The 16970-nt window shown below is 44.6% G+C and overlaps 1 protein-coding gene across 3 annotated transcripts in view; it reads right to left on the bottom strand.

Annotated features, from left to right (window-relative positions):
• FANCM (FA complementation group M) overlaps positions 1–16970 on the bottom strand; it is a 318993-nt gene that overhangs the window by 78533 nt on the left and 223490 nt on the right. For 2 of the 3 annotated variants that reach the window (XM_082275430.1, XM_082275432.1), the window contains 3 exons: positions 13343–13549; positions 9993–10376; positions 4605–4757 (listed from right to left, as the gene is read on the bottom strand). In XM_082275430.1, the coding sequence (XP_082131556.1) occupies positions 4605–4757; positions 9993–10376; positions 13343–13549 (744 nt within the window). The remainder of the gene's footprint in view (positions 1–4604; positions 4758–9992; positions 10377–13342; positions 13550–16970) is intronic. The other variant, XM_082275431.1, reaches the window with a different exon arrangement.

Here is a 16970-nt window from a genome sequence, read left to right as displayed (position 1 = left end):
TTCATCAGAAGAACTATCGCTGAAAATAAACAGCTAAGTAAAAGAAAGAGAAAAAACTTCAAATAAAATCAAAAAAGAGAAAAGTGGCTGAGACTAAGAGCCCCAGCACAGAAACAGCCTGCATACTCCTGAGCTAGGCATATGAAACTGAGTTGGTGTGCAGGAAGCAGGGAGGTATTGACTGAGGGGACCACCCCCTGGGGGTGGGATATGCTAAAAGCTTTGATATTAATATATTCTGTTGCCTAGCTACTCCTACGGAGCAAAGGTCAATAACCCCATTAGTGACGAATATGAAGAGGCGGCGACTGTCGGAGGACGTAAGAGAAATACGTTTTTGTTAAAGAAGCCGTGGCTGAGAGAGACACTCTCACAGACCAAAAAAACATCCAAAACGACCTCAGCCAAAAAGGAAGCCCGAGTCTCAACACCACCTAGATCTTATGTAGAAGCAAGAAAAAAAAAAAAACACTTACAGAATCAGGCTAACTAGTTCAGACACTCAAATCGCAAAAGTAATGGTTAACACTGGACACCTTTTAAAAAATAAATAAATAAATATCACAGACTCCGATGCCTGTCCCTCAGAACCTGGGCTTTAGCTGCAATTCCGTTAAAGCCAGCAACCATGAGGCAGAATGGAAAATCGGTAAGATTGACAGTCTAGCAGAATCCGTGGAACATCTGTCAGGACAGCAAATAAGGGTTTGATGGCCAGAGTGATAGTCCCTGTAAGTGGGCAGCAGGAATAAACCAAAGACTGGAGTACCATATTGCTCTTTTTAAGCAGGAAAAACAGCATAGACACTCCACACAGTAGATCATGTCAGATCAGTCTCACAGTACTAACCCTTACTGTGGCAAAAACAGCTGGAACTGGGAATAAAGTAACTGAAGCAGCTCCTGATGCTCTTGCCAACCTTGCCAAATAACTACGTGCGTTTTCAGAGACAGGACAAGCGCTGGCGTCTCGGAACCCTGAAAGCGCTCCACAGATAACCTACCAGAACAGAGCATGCAAAGAGCCCTACATGGATCCCAGTGCCCACAGGTCACTTCCAGGTTCTCCCTGCAGCATCCAGTTCACCAATGTCTGGATGTGGTACTCCAAAAAGACAGGCTGAGGTTGACCAGCACAAGGGACAAACTTCCTGCAGCTATGTAGAGACTAATCTTGATTAAAGAGATTGAAAAAAAAAAAGTGTAAGTCATTAACACGTCAGAGCTGCAGAAAAGACATCTGTCCTTTTAGGACCTTAGCAAAACTGGAAGCATGTTAGTTTTATGCTTTGTGTTGCTGAAGCCACAGACTAGAACAAGCTATTTCACAGAACAAAATAATTAGAGCTTCTAAATTTCAACAGCCTATATAAAAAAAAAAAAAAAACATTTTTTTCATGAACAATACCAGACCCAACAAAGAAATCGTTTGTTTTCAGTGATGTTAAAACATTTTCACAATTTAAGGGCTACCCCAATGCAAAGGGCAGACACAACAGGGCTTTTCTATTGTTAAACACAAAAACAGCAATTTGTTAACAATTTCCTCCCTCATTCACCTTGAACACGGAAAAATGAGCAAACAAGACCCTGTTGGCAGATGGATGCTGACAAAGCCTTCACCAAACCTAACAATTTTGCACTTCGCATTGTATAAATTATACAAAAAATGTAAACAGCATTAAAAAAAAAAAAAAAATGAAGGACTAAAACACACACTGTCCATCTTAGGGTATGTTAAATATACCCATACAGAAAAAAATACCTCATTCACTTTAATTGTGGCCCCACTAGACACACTAGTACATATTCATCTTTCCTTACCTTCCATGTGACAGCAGTGGTGTTTGAAGACTGGCCACTCCTCCGACATATGGGCTAGAAATACTAAGACCTGTGTAAATTTCACAAGCTTTGCCCAATGGAGTGGCTGATTGTAGGCCGGTGCAGGTGGTGCTCATCCACAGGGGCAATGCAGGTGGAGGAGGAAGTCAAGAGGAACCTCAATCCTCTAAACTCCTCGGCCACATTGAGGCAGCATCCAATTGGATGCTGGCATCTCATGTGACTTGGGGGCCATCTTGGGTCAGGCAGAGTCTATTTAAGGGTTTGGCATGCATTTCGCATGTGGATAGAGTAGGGACAGGTCACTCTTCTGTCAGGGACAGTGCTTAGCATCAGGGAGAGGTTCCAGATGAGTAGGGAAAGTGCAGGGGCAGGCCATCCATCCTGGAAGCCTCCCCACTTGGGTACAAATCGGCAGGCTACATTCCGCCCCTCAAGACCGAAGCAGTCAGCACACTTAAGACCTACTGCTACTACTAATCGCTGTACATCCTGTGAGTGCACCCAATCGGGTTGTCTTTCCGCCAGACATGTTATGAATTATTGAACTTCAATTTCAATGCAGTTCTGTGTTCTGCAACTGGATTCTAAATATTTACTGCCACCGCACCACTCTGCACCTACCCACAAGGACTGAAAAAAGAGAAAGTATGCACAGTTCGTGGAATGTCATTTAAGCAGACCTGTTGCTTTGCAACATTTTATTTTTCCTTTTAAGACCATACAGTATATTAAAGAACACCCAGTGCCCAATATGGAGAGGTGGACAAGCTATCACACAGAAGTGTCAGACGGCAGCAAAACCCAGAGCTCTGCAAAACAACAAAGAATTCCCTCACTGACTGCCAAACAGTTAAGTTTACAAAATGTATTCTTTTCATTGGGCAGTTGGTGGAATGAGCGATAGACATGCTTAAGACAAATTTGCTCTATTAGGTACCTGACCTTTAAAAAGTGCCCAAGGTAACAGGGCTGATTAATGGGCACCTTGTAGTGCCTGAGAGACCCGTGTTAGTTTTCAAATCAATCCTTGAATCGTGCGGAGCCTCTCTTGAATTCTAGTCCCAGACCGCACATGGGGCCTCAAATTTAAAGTTAAGATTAAACCCTGTCCTTCCATTATACTATTCTTTGCGCTGTCAAAAACTCTCAAAATAGTAGTGCCTCTACTACCCACTAAAGCTAATCACCAGCTGCCCAAGGCAATTTTTACTTTTTTACACGTTAAAACCCAGCATTTTTTGCTAGAAAATTGCTTAAGCCCCTAAACATCATATTTTCTGAAAGCAGAGATCCCAGAAAATAAAATAGTGGCTGCTGATATTTTTTTTTTATGTTACACGATTTTTGTGAGGTCATTTATCAAATGTAAATATTTAGGAAAAAATACACTTAAATTTTAATGCACATAAATACCCATTTTTTGGCAAAATATAAAAGATAATGTTGTGTCAAATAAATAGATCCCAAACATATCAAGATTTAAAATTGCGCACTCCCATGAAATGGCAATAAACGCCAGTAATTGAAGGGGTTATAAAGTCAGAAGGTTTATCTTAATGCATTCCATCTCAGCCGTCTGGGAGCCCCCTCTTCATTGGCTAAGACACAGTAGCAGCGCCATTGGCTCCCTCTGTTGTCAAAGTCAGTTAGCCAATGAGAAGAGCGAGAGGGTGGGGCCAAACCGCAGCTCCGTGTCTGAATGGACACATGGAGCTTTGACTTGGCTTGGGTGCCCACATAGCAAGCTGCTTGCTGTGGGGGGCCACTCAAAAGGGAAGGAGGTGGAAGGAGAGCCAAAGAGGGACCAGAGAAGAGGTCTGCCCTGTGCAAAACCAACTGCACAGGGGAGGTAAGTAGAAGGTTTGTTATCTTTTATTGAAAAAAAAAAAAAACAAGACTTTACAATCACTTTAAACTGTCCATAGGCAAACCTTTAAAAGCTTTTACAGGTTATTAGTTTAGATTTAGTCATGAATTATGGCCCTAGAACTATTGTAATGAGAAATTTGTGGCATAAAAATCAGCATTTACGTGTGTGTTGGATATACGCATTAGGGGACAGGGATGCTTTTCATTTTTTTTTAATCATTTTTTTTATTAAAAATAAAAATCTACTTTTTTTTTTTTTAAATTTAACTTAATGGTTATCACAATGGGGCAAACAATCTGCCTTGTGATGGCTTGGGCAGGTGACAGGCACACTTTATCCAGACATGAGGGGTCTATTAGACCCCCAATGTCTCCCCTGCCCTTCAAAGCAGATTATCAAACACAGATTGCGTTACAGCCATCACAGAGGAGATAGGGGAATGGATGTTCATCTCCTCTGCAGGAAGCCGCTCTAACAACTTGCCACAGGGTCATGGGCTCCTTGGAGAGACTGGAGAGCCAGGAGCCACATCCGGCAGCAGTGGACAGGTCCATGCCAGTCCTTTAAAGCCAGCTGGATCACTTTTACCCGACAGCTGATTACTGGGTTAAAAAAAGATATTTCCAAGATCATAGCTGCAGCCATGATACTAGTATTAACCACCTGCCATCAAAATGTTTATATACATATGTTGGACAGCAAGTGGTTAAGTAATAACTTAGGGATGAGGTTTATGGTTAAGAAGAGGCAAGGTTTAACCTCAGTGTTCAAAAAGTCAACTGCATTTTACCATTCTTAGTGTATTTTTTATGTGTAAATCTAAAAAATTGAAACATACTGCCTTCACAGCACAAAATATTGGTGCATTGGACTGCGCTCCGCTTACCTCCTCCCCTCTCATCTGCTCAATTAGCTGCATAACAGCAATGAAATTTTTACTCCGAACAGAGTGATCCACAAAGTGCGTTGGAAAAGCACGATTCTGCCACAGTTTCCACTCTGATAGGGACAGCTCATGGACACTTCCTGAGACTTGTTCCTAGGTAAGCAATCGTAGAAATCAAATTAGTATCTCACAAATGACTTCAGTATATTACATATGCTTGCATTGGTGTTCAATACTACAGCTACCGATATATGACAGCAAATTTGACCAATCTACAAAAAATAAAAAAAAAACAAGAGCTTCTGCTTATCAACACTATGTAGTTGTTTTATAGGTTCTGCCAGGTACCAATCCTATTAGAATATAAATCTGTAATGGTTGGTGAAAAATAGATTTTTGACTTACCGTAAAATCAATTTCTCGGATGTTCATTGACGGACACAGCTCTTGATCTTGATAACCATTGGGTTATAATGCCCCCAACAGGAGAAGGACACTAGGCAGAAAAAGAATCTGGCTTCACCTTTGAGAAATGGAAATGGACGCAAAGGAAGCAGACAACAGTTTCCGAGGCCCATCCGTGAGCACAAATAGTGAGTCAGACTTCCTAAAAGACTCCGTAGCTGCCAGGTACACCCCAATCGCCCGGACCACATCCAAGGCAATTTCCTTTGGATTTTTAGGCCTGGGACACAGGGAAGGCAACACAATGCCTTCATTCAAATAAAAATCAGAGACAACTTTTAGGAGGAACGACGGACAGGGACGAAGAACCACCTTATCTCTTTGAATCACCAAGTAGGGTGAACGACAAGATAACCCTGACAATTATGACACCCTGCACACAGAGGTGATAGCCATCAAAAATGCCACCTTCTGAGACAGCGCAAGCAAGGGGGATCTCCTGAATTTTCTCAAAAGGAGGCTTCTGGAGGACCGAAAGCACCAAACTGAGATCCCAAGGCGGCAACGGGGACCGCACTGGGAGGAACCAAATGTCTGACAAGGGTCGCTGGAAGAAGACCGCCAACACCTGGCCCTTGCTGGTACTCAAGGCCAATTTCTGTTCAACCCCCAAGGTCAAAATCCGAGCCACCGAAAAGGAGCGAGGATAAACACCAAGAGACTCACACCATGCAATGTAGGTCTTCTACGTATGGTGGTAGATCTTCCTAGAAGTAGATTTTCTAGCTTTTAACAGTGTTGGAATCACTGACTCCGGTAAACCTCTATCCAGCACCTAGCGTCAACAGCGACGCCGTCAAAGCCAGCGACTGTAAAGCAGGATGGAATATTGGTCCTTGGGACAGCAGATCCTCCCCAAGAGGAAGCTTCCAAGAAATGTAGGTGACCAGCCGCACCAGATCGGCGTACCAAGCCCAGCGATGCCAGGCCGGAGCCACTAAGATGACCAGAATCCCTTCTGCCTTGATCCTGCGTAGAAGTCTTGGCAGAAGCTTGAGAGAAGAAAATCGTAAATCAGAGGATACTGACCCCACAGGGCCACCAGTGCATCTGTGGCATCTGCCAGAGGATCCCGTGACCAAGCCACAAACCCTTGAACTTTTATGCTGAGCCGAGATGCCAACAGATCCACCTCAGGGATGCCACACCAGAGACACAACTAATGAAACCCCTCTGGATGAAGGGACCACTCCCCTTGATCCAACGCCTGCCGACTGAGGTAATCAAATCCGCCTGCCAGTTTTCACCCTGGGAATGTACAAGGTGGAGAGGGCTGGAACAAACCGTTCTGCCCACCTTAGAATGCTGGCTATCTCCTAAGCCGCCAGGACACTTTTCCTGCCCCCTTGGTGATTGACATAAGCCAAGGCCGTGGCATCGTCCGATTGAATACGCACTGGACATCCCTGAAGACGATCTGTCTATTGGTCCAGGCACAGTCTGATTGATTGGCGTTCCAAGACAGTGATCGGTAGTCTGGACTCTTCCAGTGTCCAGATCCCCTGAGCATCCAGAGACTGCAAGGTCTTGTCCAATTTGACCAGAATCTCCCTTTGCAGGGACCTTGCATGGAACTGTGCAAATGGAACCGCCTTCAAGGTAGACACCATCAGTCCCAGCAACCACATGCAAGTTCAGAGGAATGACCATCTGCTGGACAGCAGGACACAAATTGCAGCCTGCAATTTCTGGAGTTTGTCCAGAGGAAGGAGCACTCTGGCTAAGGCCGAGTCCTGAGTCCGACCCAGATAGTCCAGCTTTGTGGACGAAACCAGAGCAGACTGATGAGTCAGAATTTAGCCAAACTCCTTCAGAGTTTGTATGGCGATTTCCAGGTTTTCCATCAGAGCAGTAGGGGACTCCATTCACAGAAAGAAGTCGCCCAATTAGCCCAGTACCGTGAACCCCCATTGGCGTAACAACGCTAGCACCTGGGCTAACACTTTTGTGAACACCCGAGGAGCAGCGGTGAGACTAAAGAGTAACGCCACAAACTGATAATGCTCCTCTCCCACGGCAAAGTGGAGGAAGCGCTGGTAACCGGCACTGATTGGAATGTAAAAGGTAAACAACTTTGATGTCAACAGAGGCAAGAAAATCCCCCTGATGCAGGGAAGCCACCACCGTGCGACTCCATCCTGAACTTCTGCACCTGCACAAAGCAGTTCAGCGCCTTGAGGTCCAGGATCAGACGCACCTTGCCTTCCTTCCTGGGAACTGTAAACAAGTTTGATAAAAACCCTGAAAATGTTCCGAAGTCAGAACCAGGACAATCACTCCTTGAAGCAACAGGTCTTGTACTGCCCCAAATACACCCTGTAAACAGTCTGGAGACAGGCACAAGTTGGAAGGAAAGAACCTTGCCGGGGGAAAAGAGTGAAACTTGATCTTGTAGCCGGACCGATTGACAACCAGTGTCCACGAGAAGTCCACGGGTCTGAAAACCAACAAAGACATCCCCCCACCCCCAATACAGGTGAGAGTGCACATTCATGCTGAAGGAGCCTTGTCTGTGGGTCTGGAGAAGCCCGCTCTCTGCTTGCCAGAGCAGGCTCATTTGGATCCTCCAGAAGAGGCTCTAAAAGGCTTTGAGCCCTTGTCAAGTGACCCTGAGGGATAAAAAAAAAAACTTCCTATGAACCGAGAAGGAGTGCACACGTCTACAACGAGGTTCCTTGCCCTTAGCAGCCTGCGGAAGAAAAGTACTCTTTCCCCCTGTGAGACCTTTAATTATGTCATCCAGGGTAGCTCCAAACAGGCCATTCCCTTGAAAGGGGAGATCAGTCAATGCCTTTTTAGAAGTCTGATCCGCAGACCTGCATAAAAGACACGCCTAAGGACAACTGCCGAAACAGAGAGCTGTGCCACTAGAGGATGCCTTCAAAGAGGCATCACAGATAAAACTGCAGCCTCTGGACCCGCTGGTCCGCCAGCTCAGTAAAGGCAGGGGGGAGCTGTAGCTCTAGGTCACGGCGTAAAAGCTTACCCCATTCGGTCAGAGTTTGCAATACCAGGGAAATGGCCTCATTGCCAAACCAGCCAGAGTGTACACATTGCGGGCCACAGTCTCAGCCCTCCTGTCAGTCGGATTCTTAAAGGCCGGGAACTCTTCAACCAGGATCGTGGTTGCCTTGTTCAATCTGGAAACTGGAGGGTCCACCACTGGTGGAACAGTCCACTTCTTAATAAGGGACTCCTCATAGGTGTAACACCTAGTAAATCACTTAGGGACCCCAAGGGAATGCTTTGGACTTCCCCACCCAATAGGCAGGGAAAGGAAACATCTTTCCCGCTCTGGATGGCTTGTGAGTGCCAAAGGAAATCTGCGGCTGCATCCTCCATCTTCAAGGTCTCACGCGCAGATACAATCAGTGCATCCACCTTTTCATGTGTGGTTGCAGATGTGGAGGAATCAGCCTCACTATCTGAGGGTTCCGGGTGCAGGGTGACCCACGTCCGCGGCGGTCAAATCAGAGTCAGGATCTGAAGAGACAGATGAGGCAGGGGGCACTTTTTGCTTGCCCGTCGCCCAAAAACCACCTCCACCCAGAACACCAAGGACTCCAGGACTCCCGTCAGTGCATCAATGAATAGTTGGGACCCAGGGGGCCCCACAGCCTCAGAGAGGAGGTCAGGTGGGGAGATGTGCTCCAAAGACCCCATGAGTCACCAGGGGGACCCCACAATGTGTAAAACGCTGCACGGGGACAGCCCCCACCACGCTGGCAGCATGACCAGGCACAAGCACTAAGCAATTCTCAGCAGAGAAAGAACCCACCAGACTCAGGTGCCAGCAGAAGCGATTTAGGCCAAGACCCGGTCATATGTGACCTCACGAGGCGTTGAACTTGCAGTCCAGCCCCTTTCCAATGGGGCTATTTCAAGGCCCACCTAGCCCAAGGCTGAGGTCTGTGCGCGCTCGCTGACCAGACTGGGGCGACCACTGGACCTAAATTATCCAGACCGTCGCCCAGTCCAGCAGTTGATTGTAGATCTCACAGGAAAAAACAGGAGAAACAATTTTTATCTAAAAAAATTAGCCAGGATCAGAGATCCCTGCAAGGGACTAGGTCCTTACTCCTGACTAGGCAGAAAAAAAAATTGAGTACCTATAGAAGGGAGAGGGCATATACTCCCTGGGACTGCCCATAGGAGTAGCCAGATTCTTTTTCTGCCTAGTGTCCTACTCCTGTGGGGGCAGTATAACCCAATGGTTATGAAGATCAAGAGCTGTGGCCTTCAATGGACAATAGAGAAGTGAGGTTTTTGGGGATGTGGATACCAATCAAATTGAGATCAACATAACCTTTTCTACTTTTAATTCAGTATTTATCTTCTTTAATCCGAAACCGATGTAACAGAACTGCCAGCTCCATTTTTAGACATTGAAGGAAAAAAAGTACCAGACCAATGAAGTGTCAAAACTGATTTTTAGTTATTTCATAAAAACATAAAATATCCAAACGCATTTGGGGGGAAACTCAGCGAGCTATATGGGGTTCAATAGGTAGGACTCTGTGGAAAATTATAGGGTTTGTGAAATTTCTGACATTAGCCCATAACAGTATCTCAATAGCTAGTGGCAAAGCATTTGGCTGTTTGTGCCTAAGCGATTTGGGAGTCACTGAATCAGAGATCTACTTTGGCAAAATTGCCCTTACCATATATTCAGGAACTTTGTGTGGCTATGGAATCCTATTCAGCCTGCAGTTTTCACCACGTTAATGGAGTGAAACTCCCTCAAAAACCTCAGGAGACGGAAAGGTCTCTGAATTCAAAGGTCTCACAGGCTCTTGAGAGATACATCAATTAGGATATTGATGGCTGCTCATACCCACCAGCTTTTGCTTAAAGCTAAAATAATTCAGGGTGAACAGACCCCTTCATTACCAGTTAGATGGTAAAGTGACTGGTCATACCCACCATCCTGGTTTCTGAGTCTCTGAAGAGCTCAAACTGCGTTCTGGGTAGAATGACATCGGTTACCCTATCTGACTCTGTCAAACGATATAAACGGTTCCAGGTCTCAAACTCTGTATGTGTCAAAAGCCAGCCTTCTTTATTGGTTTCTTCCCGGCTAAAAACAGAAGATTTACGATGAACCAGGCTGGAACGGCGGTCCTTGGAGATGGGCCTTGCGGGGTCTTTGGCATCATAGGTTCCTTGAGTGATGTACATTTTATGCAAGGTGGGGGTTAATCCTTTTGGAATCATGCGAGGGCTTTCCTGGTTGAGATGAAAAATGGTGTCATTTCCCAGGATGGCCTTGTAGATGCTTCTCTTATTGCTCTGACTTTGGTTATAGGTCTATGTAGAAAAGAAAAGCAAGTTAGATTTAAGGAATCATCGAAACTGTAAGTGCAATTCTTATCTTTATTGAAGTGTTTTTAATAGTAATGCACTTTCCAGCCTTTCATTTCTTTATATGTGGACCCAAACATGTTTGGAGTGCATTAAAGGAGTACAACAGCTAGGGGAATATATGTCTCCAAGGGCTCATTCCATCTGAGTATCAGTGTCAAACACACCGTTCAAGCAGTGATCTGTGGTTCACTTCCTTGGATGTGCATGTAGTGTATTGAGCTGGAGATCCTTGGTCCATAAAGATGTTCTCACTATCTACTGGAGTTATATTCATCTTGGGGCTCATGATATACAAGCGTCATTAACGTCATTTTCTGGTAAGCTGCCACCTATCCTTGTGTGTGGACACTGTGGGGTTGCATGCAGCACGGGAATTTCCCAGGTGGTGTGAACTTATTCATTACACACCCGAAATTTAAAGACACAGAGACTTTATATTTATTTACAATATTTTTATTTTAGTGCACTTTGAAGCACTACGCACTTTGCACAGCCCATGTGTTGTCAACTTGAATTTATTGCATAGCCACTTAGCTGCTATTATATAGTCAAAGAGACTGTATGTGTTTCACCTTTATGTCACTAAGAACCTGTTCTCTTCACCAATTTTATGGTATATGGATATATTGATTATTCTTCATTGTTATCTGTTCATACTTTATATGTATGTTTACTCAACTGTAGAGCGCATTAGTATACATTTTTTCACACTTACCAGCTAGCATGCAAAACAACCAAATTGAACCTAACAATTCAATTTAAAATTACACATATATTTGTAAACTTTTGCAAACAAAGCCCTCTGTTTTAACATGAATTGTAAGACAGTGACAATTTGGTTGTTTTGCAGGCTAGCTGCTAAGTGTGCTGGGAAATCTTGGTTTGTGATGTGCTTTGCCCTTCCATGTGCACCGTACTGCAATCGCCAATTAAGTGAGTAACCGTTAAGTGTGCTGGGAAATCTTGTTTGTTTGTGATCAACCTGGTTCTAATGTCTACCAGGAGTGTACAAATCTGGGCAAACTGCTATATCAGTAGATAAAACACCTTCCACATGAGTATTTCAACAGTGTGCTTGGCCATTTCCCTGGGATTCAGTGGCAACATTTCATCTAGTGTCTAAAAGCCACATTTTTCTTTTTTGCTTTGTTTGCCTGGAGATCTTCCTGAAATTCCCATGTAGAAAATACTGCGCACCATCTTACTACAGTACATAATGTGTTAGTAGCTGGAATGTTAGTCCTACTATGAAAAAAAAAGCAGTGCTTTGTTAAGGCTACATAAAAACATTCTGGAGCTATGGAGGTGGCCAGTTATACAAGCAGCTCCTTTTATTAAAAAAAAAAAAAAAATGGCATAATACATTTCTTGCCTTGAGGCACTGTCCATATAAAAAGCCTGTCTTGTTTATACCAGTAAGGGGTCTACTTCCTTTTCACTAGCTCACATCACCTAGATTTTAACCACTCAAAGTACGAAGATCTGCTTTCTAGGAAGTGCTGTTTAGCGGCAAGAAATCCACTATGACAACACAACAAGTGACCAGTTAATTTTTATTGCTATAGGAATTGAGCTGTCATGTGGCTGAAATGATAAAGTCCTCAGTCCCTTGTGCTTTGTTATTAGACAGGAAGCACAGCATGCATTTTTAACAGATTAGTGTGGGTGCTTCCTCAAAGACATTGTTGCAAACAAATTTTTAAAGCCTGAAGGAAACAAGGTTTTTAAAGCAGGAAAAAAAATTGGAGCCACAGTTGACAGCAGCACAAGGAGCCATTCAGTTGTGCTGCAGTGCAAGGTGTGGAGTAACAAAGATTAATGAGGTTGTAACACTAAGAAAAAAAAAAAAGAAGATTCTGTTCCTTTCAAGCATGTTAAACCGCATAGTGCTTGTGTAGGTGTCATTTGTCCCTTTCTATGCTGATCCTGCCTGTTCCTGTGTCCCCCCCTGGGTGTTCTGACCACTGTTATCATGGCTGCTGATCCAGGGTATTGTGGTCATTTTACGTGCCTCAGTCATCCCACTGTGTTTAGAGCCTCTCCCTCCCCCCCCCCCCCATCACCCCCTCCCACCCCCATCACCCCCTCCATCCCCGTCTCTTCCTAGTGTGTGAGCCGATCTCCAAACCCGCCCCTCCCCTCCCCTCCTGGCTGTGAAGAAGAGGCGCTGCCTCGAAACGCGTAAGCCTGTACAGCTTCAGGGGACGATCTAATCCCGATCTTGTTGCTGAGGATTTTATATCTATTTGATGTGCTTTTTATAAAGAAACTCGTTTGTGAGTATTTTTAATCCATCATTTTAATAAACCTGTCTAAGAGATAATGCACTAGGCCGGTGCGCCCTTGTGTTTGTTGTCGTTTACAGTGTTATCCGGACCACCCTGGTCCAGCGAGGGGCTGCAAGGCTGAAGTATTATCAAGTTGCCGTGTCATCTGTTCTCATCTACAAGCCTACAGTCAGGTTGGATAAGAGGATTGCAGAGCGCAGGGAATAGGTGCTGCATCGACAGTACATTTGCTTGTTTGTTTCCTCCTGCCACTATGCCATGTTGCAGCAAAGTTAGTGCCAGCCCCTCTGTTATCACAAGATATACTACACAGTGTATGTATTTTTTTTTTTTTTTTAATTATGCAGCTAAATACCTTTTTTTCCACATCGCAGATGTGTTGTCATGTGACTGCCCAGCTGATGTCAGAGGGGAACCTCAGCACCCCATTCCCCCCCCCCACACTAGAGTTCTTAGATCAGGGAAGGAGTGCGGGGGTGATGTGAAAAAAAAGTATTTAGCTGCAGATTTTAAAAAAAATACATACACTGTGTAGTATAGCTTGTTATAACAGAGGGGCTGCCAGTAAATGTAATCTCTAACTTTACAACTATTTTACCTAAAAGATTAAGCCCGACCTACCCGCTCTTCTCGGCCTTTGCACAATATGACTACTATGCGGCCTTGACGTTTCCTTCCTGTTCTTCCCATTCTCTGCACCAGGCGGATTGGACTCTTCTGAGCATCAAAACAAATAATGAGATCTACTTCTCCAATGTCTAAACCTTCTTCTCCAACGCAGGTGGAGACCAGAGTATTATATCCACCTTCCCGGAACCGCTTCACCACCTGAGAAAACAAAATGGTTCTCACTGGCTGTGACAAATGCTTGATATAAGTTGGCCATTAGCAATCAGAACAGAAAGTGGTCATGTGACCGGTTATAAAATAAAAACAAAGAAAGATTCTACTGCTAATGTGATCACATGAACATATCTTTTAGACCTGCTCTACAAAAAACTATGCCCATACAGTCCAATCCTACAGAAAATTTATGAAGGAAGCTAAAACTTCGAGTTGCCAAGCAACAGCCAAGAAACCTTAAGAATTTAAAGAAGATCTGTAAAGAAGAGTGGACCAAAATCCCTCCTGAGATGTGTGAAAACCTGGTAACCAACTAGAAGAAACGTCTTACCTCTGTGGTTGCAAACAGTGGTTTCTCCACCCAAGTACTAAGTCATGTTTTGCTTGGGGTTTAAATACTTATTTTATTTACTGAACTGCAACTTAATTTATAGAATTCTTTTATGTGTTTTCTCAGAATTTCTGGTTGATATTCTGTCTATATCAATTAAAATACACCTATGATAAAAATGATAGAGCCTTCATTTCTTTGTAAGTGGGCAAATTACAAAATCTTCAGGGGATCAAATAATTTTTTTCCCTCACTGTATATCAGCAGTGTTTACTTCTCTCTCTAAAGCTCCAAGTGTCGTTTCTCTCTGGTGCTTATTCCGGTGTTAACAGCAGGAGTCACTTCTGAGAAGTTTTTTTGACAGGTGGATGGAGCTCAGCATGGAGCTCGTCTATTCACAACACAGCTCTGTATCCTCTTTTTGCTCCGGTTTGCTGTGTGGAGGGGGTGTGTGTGCGCCTTTTCTCCAATCAGCTCTCACACAGTAACTGCAGCTCTCTACCCCTCCTCTGTGATAATAACAGATGGAGAAGGATTTTAACACGATTCTGTCCTTTTTATGGGGTGTAGGAAAGAGAAGATTGCAGATAAACAAGTAAAACGTATGTAGAAGGATTTGTTTGATCTCTGTGTATCACCTGAGGCCAGTCACTTTATTGGGTATATGAGAGAGTTTACAACCATATTAATGCATAAAATGCATTAAGGTAAAAAAAAAAAAAAAAAACCTGCCTATAGAACCACTTTAAATAAGACATAATTCGCTGGTTATGGTCACTATCCTGACTCAATAACTCTTTTGCAAAAATGTGTGCTTCACTTTTCTCCTGATGTGAGTGGTTGCAGCTGCAAAACATGTAAAGCACTTTTCCAGAACGGGGATAGGAGGACTTTCCAGAGCTGGATTCCTGGGGCCGTCAAGCCAGTGACAACCTGAAGTAACTCCTGAAGAAGAAGTCTTGTCTGAGCTGTGTCCAGGGCTAAACCCAGAGGCTCCAAACAACTCAGTTCGAGGGCAGATTTCTGAAGGTTCAGAATCCATCCAAACCCCTATAACTTCTAGACTGTCAAAGTCACATTGTCCAACAGAGCCCACAATGGCTGTTACCTCAAGGGGCAGGCCCAAGTATAGGGCCCCACAGCAAAATGTTGTCCACAGTAGCCAGAACTTTCCTATATGCAGAGTGGTAATAAGAGACCTGGTAGTTTCCATGAGAAATTTCTGAGTTCAAAAGACCTTCAGAGGTCAGAGATTCAAAATGGGGCAGATGTACCCATTGGGTGTGGGAATGGTGAACAAGCGGAGAGTGCGGAGAGTGGAGAACAAGCTTGAAACTGTTCTATTACAGGTATACAGGCGGACTTTAACGACACAATTTGGAGATCAAAAAGTAGTATAAAATTGTAGTTTATTTAATCAAAAATAAGTATATAAAAAAAAAAAAGGACAAAACACAGTTGTCATCATACATACATATCCACAATATATATAAAGCAAGCACATTACAAAATATAAAACCAGTAGAACAGGACATGAAGAAACTGGAATAAAGGGACACTTGCTCCTGGTGGGGAGACAGGGGTGGTCGTATATCCCCCCACTTGATTACAATGAGGTAACCCAGTTCCAGCGATGGAAAATTGATACAGGTAAAGGGTCGACGCATTTCGAAGACCTTAGCTTTATCAAGACGAGGCTGTAGGTCAATCTTTATTTAAATTTGTCATTTGAGACCATTGTATGGGGCTATGGTGCAACTACCCCCCCATCGCCAGTCAATCGCCTGGTCGCTGGATTTGGCAGGGGGGGGGGGGTGCCTGCGGGAAAGAGGGGAACCTGCAGATCTGACCGTCCCAAGGAGGGGACCACTTCCATCCCAAAACCCTCCAGAGGGAGAGGGGGGGGCAGCTTTTCACCGTAACAGGGACAAGGCGGCACTGCTCCAGACAGAACCCTTCTCCTTTGCAATGAGGGGGATGTCGGCCAGGAGGAACGCTGCGACTCGGGCTGAGACCCCGGTCGTATGCGACCTCACGAGGCGTTTAACCCACAGGCCATTCCTCATCCAGTGGGGCTATTTCGTGGCTGACTTAGCACAGAGCTGAGGTCTGCGCGTGCTCACTGGCCAGACGGGTGACTACTGGATCTAGATTATCTAGCCCATCGCCCAGTCTGGCAGTTGATTGTAGATCTCACAGGAAAAATCCAGAAGAAGAAAATTTCTATCTATAAAAAAATACCAGGACCAAAGATCCCAGCAAAGAACTAGGTCCTTACTCCTGACTAGGCCCATGGGTGTAGCAGAATTTTTTTCTGCCTAGTGTCCTACTGAGCTGTGTCCGTCAATGAACGAAAGAGAAAACTAATTTTAAATATTCTCCTCTATAACCAAAAAAAAAACCAGTGTGTACCAAATTCATTTTCATACTCCTATTACCTTGTTAACCACTTTAGAACCGCTCACAGTAATACTACTGCGGCAGAAGGGTTCGTTATCGTCCAGCGACGTAGTATTAACGTCGTTGGACACTCCCCCTTCTGGGCGGCGCTTGCGCGCCGCCGGAGGCTCGCTCCCGCTGTTTTCATTCACAGCGGGAGTCGGGCCAGGGGAGGAGCAGCGGCGATCGCCGCTGCTCTTACCCGATCGTCGGGGATCGAGTCTGGAGATCCGCCCGCTGTGTGTAAACACAGCGGGCGGATCTCCATAGTGACAGGGAATGACAGATCGGACTGTTCAGCATAGCTGGACATCCGATCTGTCCATGACTCACACAGTCACCTCCCCCCCTACACGTCAGTAAGCACCAGGCATACATTAACCCCTCCCTCTCCAATAAAATTAACCCCTTCCCTGCCAGTGTCATTTTTACAGTAACAGTGCATATATATAGCACTGATTACTGCAGTAATGTCACTGGTACCCCCAAAAGTGTCAAAAATGTCAGTCAAGGGTCCGATCTGTCCGCCGCAATGTCGCAGTCCCGCAAAAAAAAAATCGCAGATCGCCGCCATTACGCGTTAAAAAAAAACCACCAAAAATGACAGAAATCTTTACCTTTGTTAGTAAACGCAAT

The sequence above is a fragment of the Pelophylax lessonae genome (genome assembly GCF_965119305.1).
Source record: "Pelophylax lessonae genome assembly, chromosome: 13".
NCBI classification, from domain to species: domain Eukaryota; kingdom Metazoa; phylum Chordata; class Amphibia; order Anura; family Ranidae; genus Pelophylax; species Pelophylax lessonae.
The sequence above is the reverse complement of the archived record's forward strand: the minus strand, read 5'-3'. Positions and strand labels throughout refer to the sequence as shown.